This window comes from Patagioenas fasciata, chromosome 12 (genome assembly GCF_037038585.1).
Source record: "Patagioenas fasciata isolate bPatFas1 chromosome 12, bPatFas1.hap1, whole genome shotgun sequence".
NCBI lineage: Eukaryota > Metazoa > Chordata > Aves > Columbiformes > Columbidae > Patagioenas > Patagioenas fasciata.
In genome coordinates this window covers 8,353,273-8,373,163 of record NC_092531.1, presented here as the reverse complement: position 1 = coordinate 8,373,163, position 19,891 = coordinate 8,353,273, and the positions used below count along the sequence as shown (strand labels likewise).

General features: G+C 41.1%; 2 protein-coding genes across 14 annotated transcripts in view; one reads left to right on the top strand and one right to left on the bottom strand.

Annotated features, from left to right (window-relative positions):
* Positions 1-17,939, bottom strand: part of HMG20A (high mobility group 20A) — a 66,291-nt gene extending 48,352 nt beyond the window's left edge. For 2 of the 6 annotated variants that reach the window (XM_065847370.2, XM_065847374.2), the window contains exons 1-2: positions 17,531-17,661; positions 15,885-15,999 (exon numbers count right to left, since the gene is read on the bottom strand). Coding sequence is in view for 1 of the 6 variants with exons in the window: in XM_071813797.1 (XP_071669898.1) it covers positions 13,876-13,880 (5 nt within the window). In the remaining 5 variants the exon portion in view is untranslated. Of the gene's footprint in view, positions 1-13,875; positions 13,894-15,884; positions 16,000-17,180; positions 17,662-17,843 lie in introns of those variants that run through there. The other 4 variants (XR_011740997.1, XM_071813797.1, XM_065847373.2 and 1 more) reach the window with 3 other exon arrangements.
* A 113-nt stretch (positions 17,940-18,052) lies between these two features.
* Positions 18,053-19,891, top strand: part of PEAK1 (pseudopodium enriched atypical kinase 1) — a 110,496-nt gene continuing 108,657 nt past the window's right edge. For all 8 annotated transcript variants that reach the window (XM_065847504.2, XM_065847500.2, XM_065847502.2 and 5 more), the window contains exon 1: positions 18,053-18,192. The gene's annotated coding sequence lies outside the window, so the exon portion shown is untranslated. The remainder of the gene's footprint in view (positions 18,193-19,891) is intronic.

Below are 19,891 nucleotides of genomic sequence, written 5' to 3'. Positions count from 1 at the left end.
CCTCAGGCTTTCCTCACACGGAAGATGCTCCGCTGCCTTCATCATCTTTGTTGCCCTGCGCTGGACTCTCTCCAGCAGTTCCCTGTCCTTCTGGAACTGAGGGGCCCAGAACTGGACACAATATTCCAGATGTGATCTCACCCAGGCAGAGTAGAGGGGAAGCAGAACCTCTCTCAACTCCACCCCATTGACCACAACTCTCTGGCTTCTTCCCTTCAGTCAGTTCGCAGTCCACCTCACTACCTGGTCATCCAGACCACACTCCCTCAGTTTAGCTATAATGATGCTGTGGGAGATGGTGTCAAATGCCTTAGTCAAGTCAAAATCTACTTATATATGTTTGTGTGCATATGGAAAGCTGTATGCACGTCTGAAAAAACAAAACAGCTTGCTTTGTTGTCCATGCACCCCCAGCAGCCTTCTGGGGGTCAAGGACTTCTTCTCAGCCTCACCATGTCAATCTATTGGCACCTACCACTCTAATACACACCTTAAAATATATACCCTCTACATGTGAACATACCATTATCAAACACTTCTGTCCCTCACGCCCACTGTGACCTTCTCACCAGGTCCCCGATTTGCCTGGACACATCTGGACCTAGTTAGTCAGCAACAGCAGGGTCTAAGGCTGCTTTCAGACTGTGGGGAGGCAGCTGGACATGAACCTTAACATAAACAGCACACAAACACAGGAAGCTGATAAAAAAAAAAAAAAATGCAGTGTGTGTTCTAAATTTAACCCATATGCTAAAGATACTAATTCTTTCAATTGATACTCAGTCACATCCTTAAGAAAATTTAACATCAGTGATTTTACAATGGCTTCTAATCTATTCCAGCAAGCAAGAAAACAAGACTGTTCCCCAAAAGCTCACTGAGAACGGACAGGAACTTAGTCTTTCAGTCACATTTTTCATGGAAAACTATCCCACGCCTTTGCTCCAAAGCCATTAGCCACTAGTTTCAACCCCAATACAGAGCTACGTGTTCATTTCAAAATGGGCAAAACAAAAACTCAATGGAAAGAACAGTAATAAGGAAGGAAGGGAATTGGTACTTCTCAAGCTTGAGCCTTTACAGAATTCATAGGACTTCAAAAGGACAGTTGGCAACTTTCATCTAGATTTGTTCTGAATATTTGTGCAGCTTTGTCAATTTAAACTCTGGCTAAAGCACCTAATGGGACACACTTGACTAAATTCAAAGCACAAGAAACAATGCACACTTCTTCAATGGCTAGTACATACACCAAAGGCAAAAACAAAACTGAAACTGATGTTAAACTCTAAACCTTTATAAGCACTACAATTCAATGCAAGTGAGCACCACCTCCAAATAGAAGTAATTCAAACTAGAGTTGCTGCTCTGAGTTCCCTGTACTGTTGTTACACTACTAGTTGTATTGGCTCAACAAAACAACCAACTAAAGAACACAGAAAGACTGATTAATTTCTTAACAGCAGCGTTTGATAAAGTGCTTGAAAAAACGTGATCTATTTTGGGATAGATCCCGCATGTACTCAATTATATTCCCTTTACAAATTTTGTAGGGTGGAGCAAAGACTACAAGCCAAACCAAACTGTAATGCTCAGTCTCTCCACCACTTGGAGTTTCCATAGAGATTCTGCTTCCATTTTAAGCACAATACTGCTCAACCAGAAACACCGTTCTCCGAATGCCAGCAGCACACAAATACCTCCCACTCTACTATGGATAAGCCTATACAGTCAGTAATACATTTTTCTGAATTTATCTTAGGTCCAAACACTCCAGTCTCTCCCATGCACTGACTTTATTCCCAAGTGCAGGCATTACAGAAACCTGAGATTTAGGTTGGTTGGTGGGTTTTGGTTTTGTTTTTTTCCTTGTATTTCCTACATCCAGCATAATAGTAGTCCACTGCAGAACAGCAGTAACAACCTGACCTACAGAGGCTGGAGGAGTTTTTGGATATCTGGTTTGGGGTGCAAAACCAACCAGTATTTAAAAAGGCTAAAAACAACAGTGAAAAAAGCAAGTACAAGGATCAAGGAGGAAGAGCGCAAGCTTGAGCTCTAGAGAACAAAGCAGCATTATGTGTGCAGAACTCCAAGACAAATACCAATGAAGAAGTCTTCTACCATACCATGCTCTCAATGTTTAAACATTGATAAGATTTCCAAAGAGCCGTTAGTCACCTATACTAACATTAGTTAAACCTTTTTATGAGCCTAGAGAAGATTCTGCATTATCCTAAGCCATCAAAAATCTGGTTTAATTTATCTTGGTTTCCCTCCTTTCCCTCATCTCTCAGAGAAAACAAAGGCTTCACAACCCAGAAAATCTACAACAGTATTCTGTAACTTTCAGTTTAAATTTTCTAGCTGGACACTTCATTGCATGCAATGAGAGATCATACTCAATACTACAGTGTACCAATGTGGTCTGACAGTATTACTTGGGTAATTAAAAATTACTGTAACATATCATAGGTTCTTAGGAAAAAAAAAAAAGAAATCAAGAATTATTAAACTATTTAGTCATCCAATTAAAAGGTAAGGAGCTCAATTACCTCATTGCCAGCTCTAGTTTTAGAAATGTTACTGCTGAGTCGAGGATTTTTCTCCCATACTTTTTATTTCTGAAGTCTCTCATGCTTCTTTGCCAGAATAAATAGCTCCAAACCTTACCATTCAGAGCATAACAGCTTCTTCTACGTCACAGGAGAATCACAGTATTCATTATCTAAGCATCAGAATCCGAGTACTTCATAACGTAAATATTTTAAACTCAGATGATTTATTGGGAGAAAAAACCCTTGGATCATCACTTCCTGTCTGTCCACATGCAGCCAGAATACCCAAAAGAAAACTGAAGCAAGTACACCTCCAATTAAAACCACAATGCTTTTGGAGCTGTTCAAGGAAGTTCAGATTCTCTCCTGACAGCAGGATTTTCTTCCATCAAACTGGAGGAGAAGCATATTATCCAACATCCTTGACTGCAAAAATCAGATTTGACTTTCCCTACAGACAACTCATCAGACAAAGGTCTTTGTGACTTCAGGAAAATTGCAAGTCAAACCTAATGGGATGCAAGTTCTTCTGTCAGACCCAAAAGTATATACCAGAGAACAGCCAACTGCTTTTATGTTTACTTCTTGCCAGCACAAACAAAGAAACACTGGAGACCAAAATAAAGACTTGAAGGAAAAAAATTCCAGAGTTCCACTGCATTTCCAAGCAGCTTCAGGAAAGAAGGGAAAGATATAAAGCTTAGTTTTATGTTTAGCTTATTCTGATATTTGTGGCAGACACTAACAAAGCTATTAATACTCAAACCTTAGCAACAGCTGCCAAACATCTGCAAAATGTATTTTTTAAAAAATACAAGTGCTCAATTCTATATTCTACTCTTACTTATATAAATTCATTAGGATGGGGCACATGCAAGACATCTCATACATATAAAATCTTCCTGTTTACTGGAATTTAAGCCCTTATTCACACCGGAAAGGTATATACTCAACTCCACAGACAAAAGCAAGTACAGCCCCACAATGAATTCCCTCTCCTTTCAAATACATGGAATAAACTTTGCATCAGCAATAAACAAGTTTTTTTAAAAAAAAAAAAAATCACTCAAGGGAAAACAAACCCCCACAATGAGATGACTGTACATTTAGTTGTGCTATCCACCCTAGACAGCTAAAAACAGTAACTGTGGTACAGGCACCCAGAGGGAAGGCTTCGTTATCCAGCCCTTCACTTGCAGGTATTAAGCATTTATGGATTAGAATAGTTCATTTTATGCTTAATTAATTTTCTTAATGATAGTATCAGTTGCCTTTGAAAATAATAACACTAACATATACAACTCTGGAGAATTAATTTAATCTTTGTGTTATAGATCTCACACGAGAAAACAAACCATTCAATCATAAAAAAGTATTAAAATAAATCCTGAGAATTTTTTATTTTAATTATCCTAAGGTAAGTCAAGTATTTGATTACCAGGGACAGCACCGTTTTTTGCAATTTGTCCGTAAAAACCTCCTCTGAATTTCCAGTTCCTATAGGCAATTTAGTCTACCTGTTCACCTGCTCCATCATTCAAAAATTCCTCCAAGATCTGGAGACCTCATATGTCACAGAATGAAGTTTTCCAACTTCTACTTTTACACTAACAAGGCAAAACGGATACTCCACAAAAACCCCACAACCACAAACTATGTAACGGACACAAATCATGCCTGGAGCACAGACACTTCCTCGAAACCACAGTGATTAGAAATCACCCAAGACTTTACCAGATCCCGTTAGCTTCCCCATCAGTAAGTAAATGGTTACTTTCCTTAAAAATTAAAGTTCAGTTCCTCTGATCATTTGTGTCAGTAAGACCAAATCACTTCACTGTTTGTGAAATGCAAATATGAAAGTGCCATGAGCAAAGCAGTTTATTAAAAAATGTAAATGAAATAAAGCTTTTCATGGTGTTCGCCCAGTTCTAACATTTACCAGCGTCACACAAGTGAAACAAGAAACTACTTTGATTTCAAATACCAAACAAGTATTATGAGCGAGAGATAACTGAATGTCAAGGAATCCTGATTGCGATTGGCCACTGAAATGAAAAGTTACATATTTGAAAATAAAATAATTGAAGAGTGGACACACCCGCTGAGATTAAAAGGTTGTTTCAAAGGTATTTTAGCACTCTTGCTCTCTTTCAAAGCTTTACTCATCACAGAATTGGCAGCGAAGTACACTATAGACTCCTAATGCACTTAAATTCTGGGCAAGGAAACTCTGGCTGCTGCCACAGGGAAATACAAATTGGAATTTCTCATGCACATACCCACCAAAACAAGTAATTACTGACCATTTTACAGAATATTGGGTTGAATACTTTTAATGCGAGAATATACTGAAAAGGGGATTGAATATATGACTCACCACAGGTTTCATGACCCAACACAAAGGCATCTACTCCAACCTCAAGAGGCACAATAACAGCATGGAGCTGGATATTTTAAATACACTGATATGGGCACAGGGACAAACTTTAGAAGAAATGAACTGTGGGGAGAGTCAGTGATTCTCACACAAAACAGGCAACTAATGCTGCCTGTTCTCAGATAATATTTATCTTTAGAAAAAAATAGGACATAGCAGCTTCCATACATTTTTGTTCTCATTTTCTTGCTCTTGCCTTGCACTATTCCAACATAAAAAATGAGTCTGAGCAAACAAAAAACCTGTCACTTAGAAGAAATCAGTTTTTAGATAGTCTTAGTTATGCATATAATAATAACAGGCATATAACATTCACTCTAATCTGCTATTTCTTTCCATTTAAAAGATAAACAGAACTGACGATAGCAAATTATTTCTAATAGCAAGAACAGCGAAGATCTGGATTGGACTGTTTGTTTTTAATCTGTTCTAAAAGCTATCTCGTAATACATAAATATGTATCAGAAATGAAAATTTGGATGTATATTGCATAAAGCAAACCAAAATCTATTTTCAGCCATGGCTCTTTTAACAGGCTTTAATTTGGGATTGTTTCGCACACACTATATCATGGGCATCACAGGACAGAAACTACATAGACTTCAGAAACAGATCGATGGAGAAACAAATACAAAAGAACAGCCACAAGGTTCACATAGTATCAAGATATCAGTGGGCATTGCTTACAAAACCTTGTCTGGATGCCTGAAAAGGAAATAGTAATGACAGTACGATCCTACCAAAGAAGCCTCTCTCCTAGAGCAGCAGATAGCTCCTTAGACCAGGACTAACAAGACTTTAAAATTGTCTGAGGCCACAGATGAAATGTGTAAAGATAAATACTATAGGGAAATACTACACCCAAAACATGAATAAAAAAATTTAGGGAAACTGGAAAGGATTGTAACTATATGTTCTTACTAGGAACACCTACCAGGATTCCCCTCCCAGCACCAAAATGGAGAAAACACAAATTTTTAAATCATTCAAGAACCCAGATACTTCCATGGCTGCATAACAGAATTAACTTGTATCAACAGTAGAATGAAGACAAGTTAGAACAAAGCTTTACTTATCCTCATCTTCATCCTCAAAAGGCAACAGGAAATTCTGCTATTGAGCATCATGAATGGAAGTCAACAGTGGCATAAGCCTACTGGAGTAGTCTGACTGCTCTCCAGTTTTAAACAACAGATCAAACATCCAGAAATGTGTATGAGCTATGGGAAGAGGCAGGCAGACAGCACATCTCTGGAACACCTGTGGCATACATAATGAAAATATTTATCTTTGCAGACAAAATACGACTGAAAAGAAAGAAGCCATGCCAGCAGCATGCTTACATACCCTAGGCTGAGTGCTCAAAACAACAGGTAAACTTTTGCAACATTTCATCTGATCCCCGAACCACTCCCAGAAGCCCAAACTAATTGCTGTGAGTACAGTGGCTAAATTCTTCCTACTGTCTTACTGATGCTGCAATATTTTCTTTGTCCCTATAATAGGCAAGAAGTCAAAAGAAACCAGGGGGAAATAGTGATCAAGAACAGGACATCACTACCTAGAGCTTGGAGACAAACAATAAACAAGAACCTGGGAAAAGTACAGCTAAGATCTATAATAATCTGTTCTTCCAACTTCCCTCTTCCACAGCTGCTCCTCAGATGGGAACCATGCACAAGCTCTGCAAAACAGAGTTGGTCTATATACACAATAAATTTAGTCCTAAAAGAGAAATATAAATCTTTTCAAATAAGCTGAAGACTAAACAGACACAAGGATGGAGGTCTCACATGTAACACACAAAATCTCAAACACTTACATTTGAAAGGATTCCTAATTCATCTTTAGTTATAAATGTTCTGAAAGATACTTGGCATTCAGGTTTAAGTATTTACTGTATTTAGCAAAGGGCAAAGATTTATACTGCTTTTACATTTCCTTTTGATTATTTCATTTCTATATATATTTGTTAAGTAAATACAGTTCCTTTGAGCTAAAGCGTAAATGTTACCCCAGCACCCCTATATATGGGTAAAAGGCATAGCTGGTTTAAGGAAGGTCATAAAGGAAATCTCTAAGAGCAAAGAATACAACTGAATGCCAGAAACAGTCTTTAAAACGCTATCAATCTTAACATTTTTATTTTGGACATCTCAACTAACTCTTAGTTATTTCTTGATTTTAGACAGCTAGAAGCAGTTGTGAGAATCTGACTTTAATACACATTATACAATACTTACTGCAAAGAGAAATAAGAACTAAAGTCTGCACAACCTTTGACAAAAGGTCAGCAACACTCTGGTTTACACAGCATTAAATAGTAAGAAAATGAAAAACTATTTGTATTTTCAGAAGGGCTACAACATCGATTTCACCTGAGCATGACCTCATAATCCGAAGCTCATTGCCTTGATCAGAAACAGACAAAGCAAACTGATGGAAAACAAGAGTTTAGGCAACACTGTCTTCTTTGATTTGTGGAGCCTAAACATTTTAAAACAGAAGGGCAAGCACAGTGCTGCAAATTCATGAAAGTTATTTTTCTTGGTCACCTTTTGCAGCCTGTTAGAAGTGAGTACACAGATTACCTGAGGATCTGTCACCATAATTAATCCTAAAAGTTGGTTCAGGGTTTTTTTTCAGTCACCTGCACTCCCTTTCCATTTAGAAAAGGCTCCTCTGAAAAAACAATCATGTGCATTTTGCTCCTCCCCACACGCCCCAGAACAAAGTCAAAAAAGCATAACATTGCTTTTTAAACATTAGGTTTTTAAAGGCAGAAAGTATTCAGCTTTTAGGAAAACTTTAACAATCCTATTTGAGCTTACGGGCTTCCTGAGATAAAACATTTATTACAGTAATGGAAGCTTGGCTTTCCTGGTCTTTAACAGTGTCCCAAAACAGCTAATTCCCACCCTAGAACTGTTTCCTGACCTCTAGAAAGGGTCATCTATGTTTAACTATAGACAAAATATGCTCATGGCATTCCAAAGCTCCGTGGCAAGCTCACTAAAAAGAATGCAGCAGGTTCAGTTCACATCTCAACTGAGCTTTGTTTTTCCATGATAAAATATCCATTCCAGAAGAAGCCCTTAAGTAAGTAAACCTTTAAGTAACCCTTACCTGGCTGCCCTGAGTAGCACACACTGATTCTTCAGTAATGAGTACACAGTTCTCAAAACAGGCTACTCACCTCTCACACTGCTTCCTAATAAGTAACAGCAATGAGTAAACAAACCTCCAAGATTAAGTTGCAATACGTAAGTAAAAGAGTCCTGAGAGACCATAGAACATTCAATATCTCCCATCCAGAGCATAATATGCCTAGGTCTCAGAGTTTAGTATGTAAGAGAAAAATAAAAGGAGAAGCCTATTATTGGAAACTATACCAAGTAATCAAGCTTATTGGGAAAGACTGTCTGAAATTTCAGCTAGTAAAAATTGGGGTTTTTTTTGACAAAGTCTGTTTCATTTACAGCTAACAGTTCAATTAACAAGATGCAGAAACATTCATCTACTTCACACTGAAATTTTCCTCTACAAGCATCCACGTCATAATCACCATTAACTTGTTTGCGTTCCTGTTTAAAATGCCTTTCTAAGTAACATTTCCTAAGTTAATCACCTGATAATCACACATTTTATACGTAAATATCTTCTAACCACGCACAAAAAAACCCTGCAGCCTCCAACTAATTGCATTAATGCGCAAGACGTATCTAGTCCCCACATACTATTGGTTGGCTGTTCATGCCTAGTTGCATAGGAAGAAAAATGAAACAATGAGAAAAGTCCACATTTTTTTGCTATATGCCACTTACACTCCGTTAAAAAAAGAAATACAAAAAGGAATTTGAATCTACCTGATGGTTACCCAGCCTTGTTTTAAAGACTGCAAGAGAAGCATCACTGCATCAGCTGTCCCACATGGGAGTTAAGCACACAGTAAACTTGGACAACTTTCTATTGTAGCAGGCACTCAAGAATTTGCTAGCTTTTGCAAGCTAGACCTTATAAGCTAAGAACCTATATCAACACATTCTGATTAAGATGTGATTTGATAAATGTGTCCTTTCAAGAAGTTAAACAAATGTAACACCTGCATTCATTTTTAGGACTGAAAATATGCCTTTAGCTCATTTTCAGACTGACCTTTTTCCAGTGTGCTAGCAACCCTTTCTGAATTCCAGAAGTAGCTGTAGCAGTGCCAGCTGCATAAGACATCATGTATTCCTACCTTGCCTGTTAGACTCATCTGTTCTTACATATGATTCAGAAGGTTTTTTCTGCCTTTTTTCCATATTCTGAGCTTAAAAAATATTATTTGTGCTTCCATATTTCAATTAAGTGTCTGGTGTTAGAGAACAGTTTACAGAATCCTAATAATATCACACAACGATTTGTACACTACTGTCAACTAGTGAAGCAGAATGGGAAACTAGAAAAATACTGGTGGTGTAAGTTGAGCATTAGATGAACACAATTTTTAGGCCTCTTTCTCAAGCTTTGCCTAGTTTGATACAACCTAGATTTAAGGCTAGGTTACAGAAAAGTAACTCGCTCCTGCAGAGCAGGGACAGTCTTGCTCCCTTCTCACCTGGTTATTGAAATCTCCATAGATTACTGGATTTTTCACAGAGCTGCTGTAACTCCGTTACTCTTCCTTTTATGAGAATGGCAGGAAGAGGGGAAGCTAGGTATCTTTTACCAGCTGAGGTACATAGTCAAAAGGACTCAAAGAAATACCACAGCTTATCAAAAAAAGAAGCCATTTGGAACCTCCCACTTCCATGCATGCTAAACCATCATGTTAAGCTACGTCAGCCACCCCCAATCACCAAAGATAACTTGTGGGACTCATTCTGCTAGTAGTCAGTTGTGGAGTTCTCATATGACATCAAGAGAGGCATTCAGAAAGGTCAACTGCCTGCATGGAGATAAGCCAAGTGCCAGAAGTTGCAGACAACAGCTCTCCACTGCCTTAGGTGACAGTTCTACAGCAGCCTAAGCTTATTTAACTACTAACAACTTATTCACATCATGTTCAGCCTGGCACCTCTGCTCACTAAGTCAGTCCTCTCTTTCAGCATGTTAAAGAACCAGAATAGCTTTCAGTCCATTTATCAAATTAGTTTATGTCAGATTAAAGGATCCAATAAGCATTGCAGCTGGCAGAAAAAAAAGGGATGCCAGTAGCACAGCCAAGAGTTAGTGACTTACATTTCTATAACCCTAAAGCCCAAGGTTAGTAGGTCGAGAGAGGTTCTCCTGCCCCTCTACTCTGCCCTGGTGACACCACATCTGGAATACTGTGTCCAGTTCTGGGCCCCTTAGTTACAGAAGGAAAAGGAACTGCTGGAGAGAGTCCAGCGCAGGGCAACAAAGATGATGAAGGGAGTGGAGCATCTCCCGTGTGAGGAAAGGCTGAGGGAGCTGGGGCTCTGGAGCTTGGAGGAGACTGAGGGGTGACCTCATTAACGTTTACAGATATATAAGGGGTGACTGTCAGGAGGATGGAGCCAGGCTTTTCTCGGTGACAACCAATGATAAGACAAGGGGTAACGGGTTCAAACTGGAACACAGGAGGTTCCACTTAAATTTGAGAAGAAACTTCTTCTCAGTGAGGGTGACAGAACACTGGAACAGGCTGCCCAGGGGGGTTGTGGAGTCTCCTACTCTGGAGACATTCAAACCCGCCTGGACACCTTCCTGTGTAACCTCATCTGGGTGTTCCTACTCCAGCAGGGGGATTGAACTGGATGAGCTTTCGAGGTCCCTTCCAATCCCTGACATTCTGTGATTCTGTGATTCAGCTCTCACTAAAATTCTTGTGGTGTCACAAATCAAAAATGTTTGAAACTATTCCAGTAACTGTGAGCCCCAAAATAGTCATAAGTGGGAGGAAATATGATCACCAGAAAAAATTAGGATTATCTCATAAGCTGACCTGACATTGTTATTTTTTCTTCTTTCCAATTAAAAGCTAAACATTTATTCTCCTGATGAAAGCTGACATTCTTTCCCAGGAGCCTGGAAACAAAACTTGAATTCCACAAATTCCAATTAATTTCTTCAAACAAAGGATACTTATTACACTGGTTCTTCATATTGTATATAAATTGGAGCAAACACACTTTCTTAACTAAACTCAGCAGAAGACTAGCTGAAGTCTATTCTGCCATGCTTCCCAGATAGTAAAACAGTGAGGATTTAGTCAGACAATGTTTATCTCAATTTCATTTCATCAGTAGCATGAGTCGTGCAAAAGCAGATAAAGCACACCATAGTAAATGCACCCCAAGACAGAAATCTGCTCCAAACGATTTTAGCATGGTTATCTACGATAGTAATGGACTAGATGTCAGGACTAAAAAAAACTTGCTATGCCATGTGTTTTACATGGCTACAATGCTAACCAGGCACACATGAAGATTATCTTTTTTCCTGTGGTTATTTATTTTTGCATTGGCAAAGTTTAAACTCGAACAAGAAACAATGTGCACATTTTATCTTTAATGCTACACTGCCTCCACTAAGTTTTCCAAATTTCTCCGTTTATCGCTGCTTGGGTACTCTGTTTGGAGTTACAAACCTCCAGCTCCTGTTTCAGAGCCCTCCTTTGTTGAGGCAATCACAAACAATCAGATGCAAGAAATAAGAACTACTCAGTAAGAAATACATCCTGGAGGAGAAATAAGAGCATGCTATTATGCCTATATAGTTTAGAACTTTTGGAAACTCTTAGGATTTGCTCATCTGCTCTAGAAATCCTATAGAAATTTGTGATTAATGATATATTCCAACAAGATTCTTGTGTATTTGAAGCTATGGTAGCTTTAAATAGTGTATCTTCGTACAGTGTCCTAAATTTTTCATCCTTTAAGTATCAGAAGATGTCTTTGTCAATGTACAGGATAAGTGAAAACACAAACAAGAAAGACTATGCTTATTCTTAAAATAAGCTTTGGAGACCTGGGGCAAGAGGAACACCATAGCAAAGGAAAAGGTTTAGAATGCCTGTAAAAAAATATACCACCCAAACCAGACACTTAAAACTAAAATGTACACCAAGCTTTCTTCTCTTACCATTTATCCTGTACAGGGAACATTCTCTCTCTGGCCCTCAGTATTCTTGGCAGAAATGTGATGTCAGCGAACTCCAGATTCAGAAGTGTGAAAGAAGATTCACAGTTTACTGATTTGAGTACTTTGCTTGGTGTTGATCTGTTTTCTCTGCTGTATGCTCTCATACTATTATCAGAATTTGTTTTGCCACAGCCCTTTACTGCTTTTCCAACTAGAGACTGACACTTTGTCTTTCCATATATTCTCAGACACAGCGTATCTTGAACACTAGTAAGGGACACTAAACTCCATTACATCAGAAATTCAAATTTTGATCAACAAATAATTATGTTTCCAGTCATAAGCCTGTGATTATTACTTAGCCTATTCTTACACAATGACAAAAACAGTCCATTCTTCCAAAAACAAGTTCATTTGCATTACTCATGTTCTGTCAATGACCTGTTTACAGCAAACAGAACTCCAAAGTTCGAAAACAACATACCATCTTATGTCCAAAGCTTTGAAACTGCAGCCAAGTGAATTCCAAGTGAAACAAATTGTTTCTTTCTTAAGTAACAAACACAAAAATACACAAAACACACTAATTCATGTCAGACCACTTACCTGAAGTAAAAGAAGTTACAGAACAGGCATAGCTAAGTCAGATCTGCTTTAACCACCATTTGGTCCAAGAACCCATCCAACTAAAACACGCAACCATACTGAAGGCTTATGTAAATATTTATGTCCCAGCATAATAATAATAATAATAAATATTCCCCAGTCATTAATTAAGCTTGTTTTTAAACATGTCTCTCATTCCCTGCACTTGCTGGGACATCTACCACATCCAAGGACACGGCAGGTAACAGTTGCACCATCAGAGTAGCTGGTTACCCCCTGCAGTTTAACTTCAAATCACAGCTAGTGGCACCTAAGGGCCTTGTCCTATTCCTCCCACAAACAGCACCTCTCTTCCTCTTGAGCCAGAGTGACACACACAGATACGGCGAGCTGGTTCAGAGGGCTAAAGTGGAAGCAAAGCAATGCCCCTTCCTGACAGTAACATCCCCTGAAGTGCTGTATGATCAGGGAGGCTTCCCCATCTTCTTACTCCCAGTCTTCTCACAACCAGCCACATTTGCCCCACCCATGCATACACTGCTGTTCATGCAAACTGTTCGTTTTCCAACTTGACCAAGTCCTTGGACTAATTTACCAGCTAGCTAAAAAAAGTTTTCATCTCATAAGGTCTTTGAAACAGTTTGCCAAAAATGTGCATCAGTGCTAGCATCAGAAGGCAACAGCAGCAAAGATTCACTGGCTCAAGCACTTCCAGAATGAGAAGCCCAAGCAGAAAGCACAAATCATGTATATCACCAGTTAAAGTCCTAGCAAGTTCTAGAGATGACATATTTTGAAGGGCAATTAAGAATACTTTGTTGAAAGTTTCTTTTGGCTGCAAACAATCCCTCAGACACCACAGCATAATTAAAGCTATGAATTTATATTTTCATATTTGGACACAACAATAAAACAAAAGTAGACTTTCCCCCGCTAATTCACTAAACTGCCAAGAAATCTGTTCTGCACTAGTTAGTGGAAGGAAAAAAAATGGTAAAAGCATTCAGAAATAAGTCTTTACAATTCAATTAATAACTGACAATTTCACTGTCTTCATTTCTTGTTTATGTGCTTCACACATCATCAGCAGTAACAAAACCTTATCCAGTCTTTTGACTAAAACAACTCTTCTCATTTCTATCTTAGTGCAATTTTTTTGTACTACAGGTGTCAGTTGCTCACCTCATTACTCAACCCAGCCATAATGCCCCAAAAACACATTCCAAAGTCTTAGATTCCATTTCACCTGAAGAAACAGTACAAACAATCCAAGTCATAAGTATTTCAGAAGCAATGAAGTACAAGATTGATTTTGTTATTCATTGTATGCCAGGTAAGATGTATGTTCCAAAAGACTGAAATCAGTCAGCCAAAGTCAGCTATTCACCTCGTGTTCTGCAAAGGAGAGCAAGATCATTTGTTTCTAGGATCAAAATCATTAATAAGCCTCTTTGAAGACAACTTAGCACACCTTCCATTTAACATATTTACTATTAAATAAATCTAGGCAGTAATGTTTTTCATGTCATTTCTGAAAGACAAGTTTCCTTCAAAGTGCATCAGTGTTTGTGAGAGTAAGGTCAAGGAACAAGGAAGATTTCCTAATAAATTTAGAGGTATTCAGTTATTCCACCATAATTGGTTTTGTTCCCCTATAACACAGAATGAAGATTTCTCCCAGATAAACAGTCATCCAAAATTACCTCTACCTGCAATTCATCAAAAGCTGTCATCAAACTGTTATTAAGTAGCCTTTCAGAAATAAAACTTCACTCTCAGGTTTGTCCCTAATAGATAGGTATGAACATTTTAAGTTATTCCTTTAATAAGAATTAAGCCTCTGAGAGATTAACTTGCATAGAAGAAACTTTAACAGATACATGCCAACAATCCCATTACAGAAGAGATTATTACAAGGCCAGTCTGTTTTATATTGCTTACCACCTACCTTATCCCACTGGAAGTAACACTGGCAGTGCACATACAAACACATATCCAGCTTTTTGCCCACAAAACTCAAAGATCAGTATCAGACTGCACATAGTAAAAACTAACAGCTGCCATCTGAGCTACTGAGGCCACTGGAGCAACTACATCACTGGTAAAAGAACAAGCCACTTCTCTAGACAGACAATACCACAACATCACAGACATTGCAGATCTTACCAGTGGGGGTTGACCTACATTACTAATAAAAATTTTAGTTACCACTTGCACTGTATATTTCAAATAGACACCAACTAGCCTTAGCTGCTTTCATGAACAAATCCACTGGGGAAAATAACAGTGGTTTCTGAAAACAAACTGTTTAGTAAATTCACATCTAGTAAACACTCAGTGTCAAAATGTTTTTTATTCACCACTCTTCATCTCTTAAAAAGAACTGAAGTTTAACAGTTCCCATGAAAGCAAGAAATAATCCCTCTCTCTTATCAAGGGAAATCATGCAAGTAAAAAAAAAAAAAAAGCCTAAAGGAATACAGAAAGCAACCAAGCTTTGAGAGCTCTTAATAGTCAATCAAACTATAGTTATAAAGGGTATTTTGTCAAGGTTCATGAACAACTAGCAAAAAGAAAAAACACAACCTTTCCTCATTTACCTACTGTCCTCAAAATAGCATTTGCATGTTCCCTCAAGTTACCCTTCTCTCTCACAGATCATTACCAGAAAAGTATCCCCATTATTATAAGTGCAGCCTCTTCACCTGTGCTCTAACAGGTTCTCACAGCACATGCCACAATACTAAAAAAAATCAGCACAGCTTTATGTGCACTTCAGTAAGCGGGAGTACTTTAGTTTTTCAACCACAGCCTGGGGAGGAGGTACAGCAAGAATTCAGAAGCCTATATCAGCTTGTTTCAGTGAAACATGCACCTAGTTTGCCTGTAATCTTTATCCCAGTCAGTGGTAAGATTGACAAAAACCTCATCCAAGAACTGGCCCTAAAACAAGTCCTATTTAATCAAAGAGAGGCACTTAGTATGGAAGGCTGAGCTTGCTTTCTCAGGTGAGAACATGTACCTTGCTAATTTGGCACACCTTTATACTAAGTGACCCTTTATTTAAACATGTGACAAACAGATGCACCAACAAAGTTAACTGGAACACATTAGTTTACAGTTTTCTTAATTCCTGTGCTCTGATACTAAAAATAACTTTGATGCAGGTACAAAGCAAAATCACTGCTCACAGTCACTGCTTTTATTCAGAAGTACAGGAGCACGGAGGAAATCAGCACATCTTCTCAGTTCTCTGTGAGGTCCCTGGCCATCAGACACAGCCTGGACTTGTCAAGGGAAGATGCCCTGCAAGACACAAAATGGAAGACAGTAAGAATCTCTCTCTCCTCTTAGTTACTTTATTGCAAAGTACTTGAATTTGTTATAGTCACCTCCTAACAGTCAGGTACACAGATGAATTGAACCCTATTCTCAGGCACTAAAGAAACATACATGTAAAAACATGATTTTTTTCTCCCTGTTCTGAGCCACAAAAGGCGTATCTGCCACACTACCCCTTTACGTGCCTCACCATGAGCAACCAAAGGAAAAAAATATTCACTGTAAAGCAATGGAAACATTTTCCCTGCAGTACCACTAGCACTGATATGACACTCAAACTTCTATTTACTCAGAAGAGGGTAGTTCTAACCAAATTTTGAAATTAAAACACTCTAGAGTAGTGGTCTATAAAGGGGGTCACACTTGCAAGACAATCTGCTAAGGTGTAGGAAAGAAAACATTTTTGTAACAGTAATTAATAATATTTTTTTAAAAGTTTAGATTCCATGTTTATCTTCTATGTATGTTTTACACTGTATACATCAGCACAGGATTAGCTGCATATAATTGATAAATAAATAAATACACATATGTTGAGGTGCACACTAAAGAGCATTTTTTCATCATAGGCAAGTGCAGCCAAAACAAACTAGAGGCCAGCTTTCTAGAAAGCAGAAGCTCCCTTTCTCTGTGAACACGATTTTCCTTTTTCTTACCAAGCAAAAAAGAGGATTTGTATTTGTTCTGCCTTCCCTAATTTTCCTTGATGCCAATAAATCAACACTAAGTTACAAAAATCTTTCTCAAAGGTTGATCTGGGGGTTCTTTCCTTTGACTATCCCCAAGATCCAGCTCTACACCTCCTCCCAGCTCTCTCCCCACGTCAATGTCGGTCAGTTTCACTTTCCCCAGCAGTGAGGGCCAGCTCGGGTTCATTCAGTGCTGCTGCTCCAGAGGATGGATGGATGAATGAAGGGGCCTCCCCAGACACGTGGCCCCAGGGGTTTCAATTCAAAGCCTAGGGCTCTTTTTGCCACCCCAACCATACGAAATGTATCGGGACCTGAATGAAAAAACCCATTAGCGGAAAAAAAGTATCAGAAAACCGTATTATGATAAATGACCTGCTTGACAAAAGAATAATAAGTGAACATAATGAAACAACAAATAACTAGCGTTAAGGATCCACCAAATATTATTATTACCTTTTACCATTTCATGGGAGCCGAGGGAAGAGACGAGGGTTACAGGGAAGAACACAAAAAGCTAAGTACCTAGACTCTTACCAGGCTCTTTCCCCTCACCCAGGGCGGTCCCCCAGCCCACACACGGGAGAGTAGCAGCAAGCGGGCACCCGCCAGCAGGCTCGGGGCAGGCGGGGGACCGGAGCGAAGCCCGCCGGGCCTGGTCTGGGGAAGGCCGGCCCCGGGCCACCGGCAGCGTGGCGACAGGGGCCGTTCCCTGCTGCCTACCACGGCGGGAGCTGAACACCCGCCAACCTACTTCCCGGGCGCGGAGCGGGGGCAAGAGGAGCCCTGCGGGGCTGCGGACTGACCTGCGGAGCGCGGCTCTCCACAGGTCCCGGGGATCGCCCGGCGGGGGTCGCCCGGCAGAGCTCGCGCCCCTCAGCCCGCGCAGCCGCCTGCTGCACGCGCACGGCCGCTTTACCACTCTCCCCAGCCCACACAGATCTATGCGCCACCCGCTTCAGCGCGGCTCTTCTGTCGGAGCGGCCCTTCAAAAGAACACCTAGCCGGACCAGGAACGTCCGCCACCCCCAACCCTCGACCAGCAGCCTGACATGGAGAAACAGTTCGAACAACACACCAGGACTAATTTATCTCTGCTAGCGGAAGCACACCATCTACCTGCGCGAGAGCATGCGCGGAGCGAGTTCTGAAGACGGAGCGCGAGGCACGCTGCGAGTTGTAGTCCTCCTGCGCGAGCTCCGCCCGCCGGGCCCCGCCTCCTCTGCTGTGCGCGTGGGGGGCGGCGCGCGGCGGGGCGGGCCCGGGCCGCGGCGGCGGCGGCGCCCGGAGTTAGTTGTTGCGCGCGGGCGCGGCGGTCTGAGCCGCGTCCCGGGAGCCGGTTCCTCTCTGGGGCTCGGTGGCTGCGGGAGCCGACCCTGACGGAGGCTCCTTGGTGTAGCCGCTACCGCCGCCTCCCCGTCGCTGCCTGCCCGTGGGAGGCACCGTAGGGCTGGGGAGCCCGTGCCAGGTGAGGGGCCGGTCCGAGCCCAGGGGCGGGAGGGGGTGCCGGCCCCTCTGGCTGTGAGGGGAGGCCGGGGAGCGGCGGCAGCCTCGCGCTGGCGGCTCGTGTTTCTTCAGCGAGGCCCCGGGCGGGGGCAGCGGGAAGGGGCCTCGGCGCGGCCCGCCGCGGGACGAGGGGAGCGCGGCCGCTGCCTGCCCGTTCCTCCCGAGGGGGTCCCGCCGTGGCCTCGGCGGGCGGCGCCGCTTGTAGTTGCGCCCGGAGGGTCTGAGTGGCGCCGGCAGCCGCCCCGGGGCCCCCGCGGGGCCGTGCGGCATTCTCGCCTCCAGCCGCGGCGCTGGGCCCCCAGGTCGCTGCCGACAGCCCCCGGGGCCTGCGGCGGCAAAGGGCGCTTTCTTCTGCCCACACCTCGGCTGGAAGTTTTGCGGCGTGATCTTGCGCTAAATATATTGTGCCGGAGCCTGCCAGGGAGCGCCGGGCGGCTGCGGAGCTGGCACCTTCTAGGAATTTCCCAATGATAAAGCCGCTGTAGGTGCCAGGTGAATGCTGTCCCTGTCGGGGCTCTGTCCTCACTCTGTTGTGTATTCCTGACATTAAAGACTTTGTTTTAGCCTGTACTCGTATAGTTACATTCCATCCTCCTTTCGGGCTTTCCGCGCTTCCTTTTTTCTTGAAGGACTTTTAGGTGGGTCGGTCTGTTCGCCTGTTTTTGTTGCAAGTGTAGTTGCGACTAGACTGGAAAAGCTGAGATTTTCGTTGGGACAGTAAGTGAAAGGATGTAAATACATTACGGTGGTTAGTTACTTATTAAGCAGCTGATATTTAGCATAGAATGGCCAGACTGCTCTTAGGTGAGCGCGAGGAGGAGGAGCGTTGCCTGGTGGATCTCTGACCTCAGACTTAACAGGGGTCCCTTCTCAAAGAACATAATTTCAATTTACTTCAGGTTCTTGCCATTTTATTTTGTAGAGCTTGGCTTTCATTCTTTAACCGGTTCATACGGGGCTCCAAAGTTCTTCCCCTTACTTGTTGTGGCTTAAAGGCTGTCAGATATCTGCTAAAACAATTTATTCTCAGATATTTGGGGGAAAAAATAATACACAAGGTACATGGGCAGGAAGGAAAGAACACATAGTTGTTCTAGGAGCCAAGACATTATGGAATTCCATTAATTAGGTTCTATAGTTAGAAAGTTTATTTAAACTTGCATAAGACTGCAAGCTGAACAACTACTTTTGTTACAAATTAGATGCATTTAATTCTATGTGACTTTTGTTTGACTTACAACCTCATCTAGACAGTTTGATTCCAGTGGTGTAGCAGAGCAGGAAATACTTGTGGATACTTTATTTGGTCGTTTTTACTAGTTAGAGCTCTTAATCTAGATTCCCACTGACTTAAAAGGTTTTGTCTGTAAAGCAGCTAAGATGATTTATCCAGACGAAGCATCTTCCTGGCAGAGCCACTGCTCGAGTGTGTTTTCAGGAAAACCTCATTTTGTTCTCTAAAATGTAGAAGTATGCAAGAAGTGAATTACCACTTTTTTCCATGAGTAACTTTCCATGATTAATCTTATGTGTTCATTCCACGATGGATTTACCTTATTGTTAGGATATTTTGCATAGATAACTCAATTTACAGACTTCCTAAATGACTTTTTCGTATTGTTCTGTTTGGCTCTCATGCCTCTTCCTCACCTGAGCAGCAG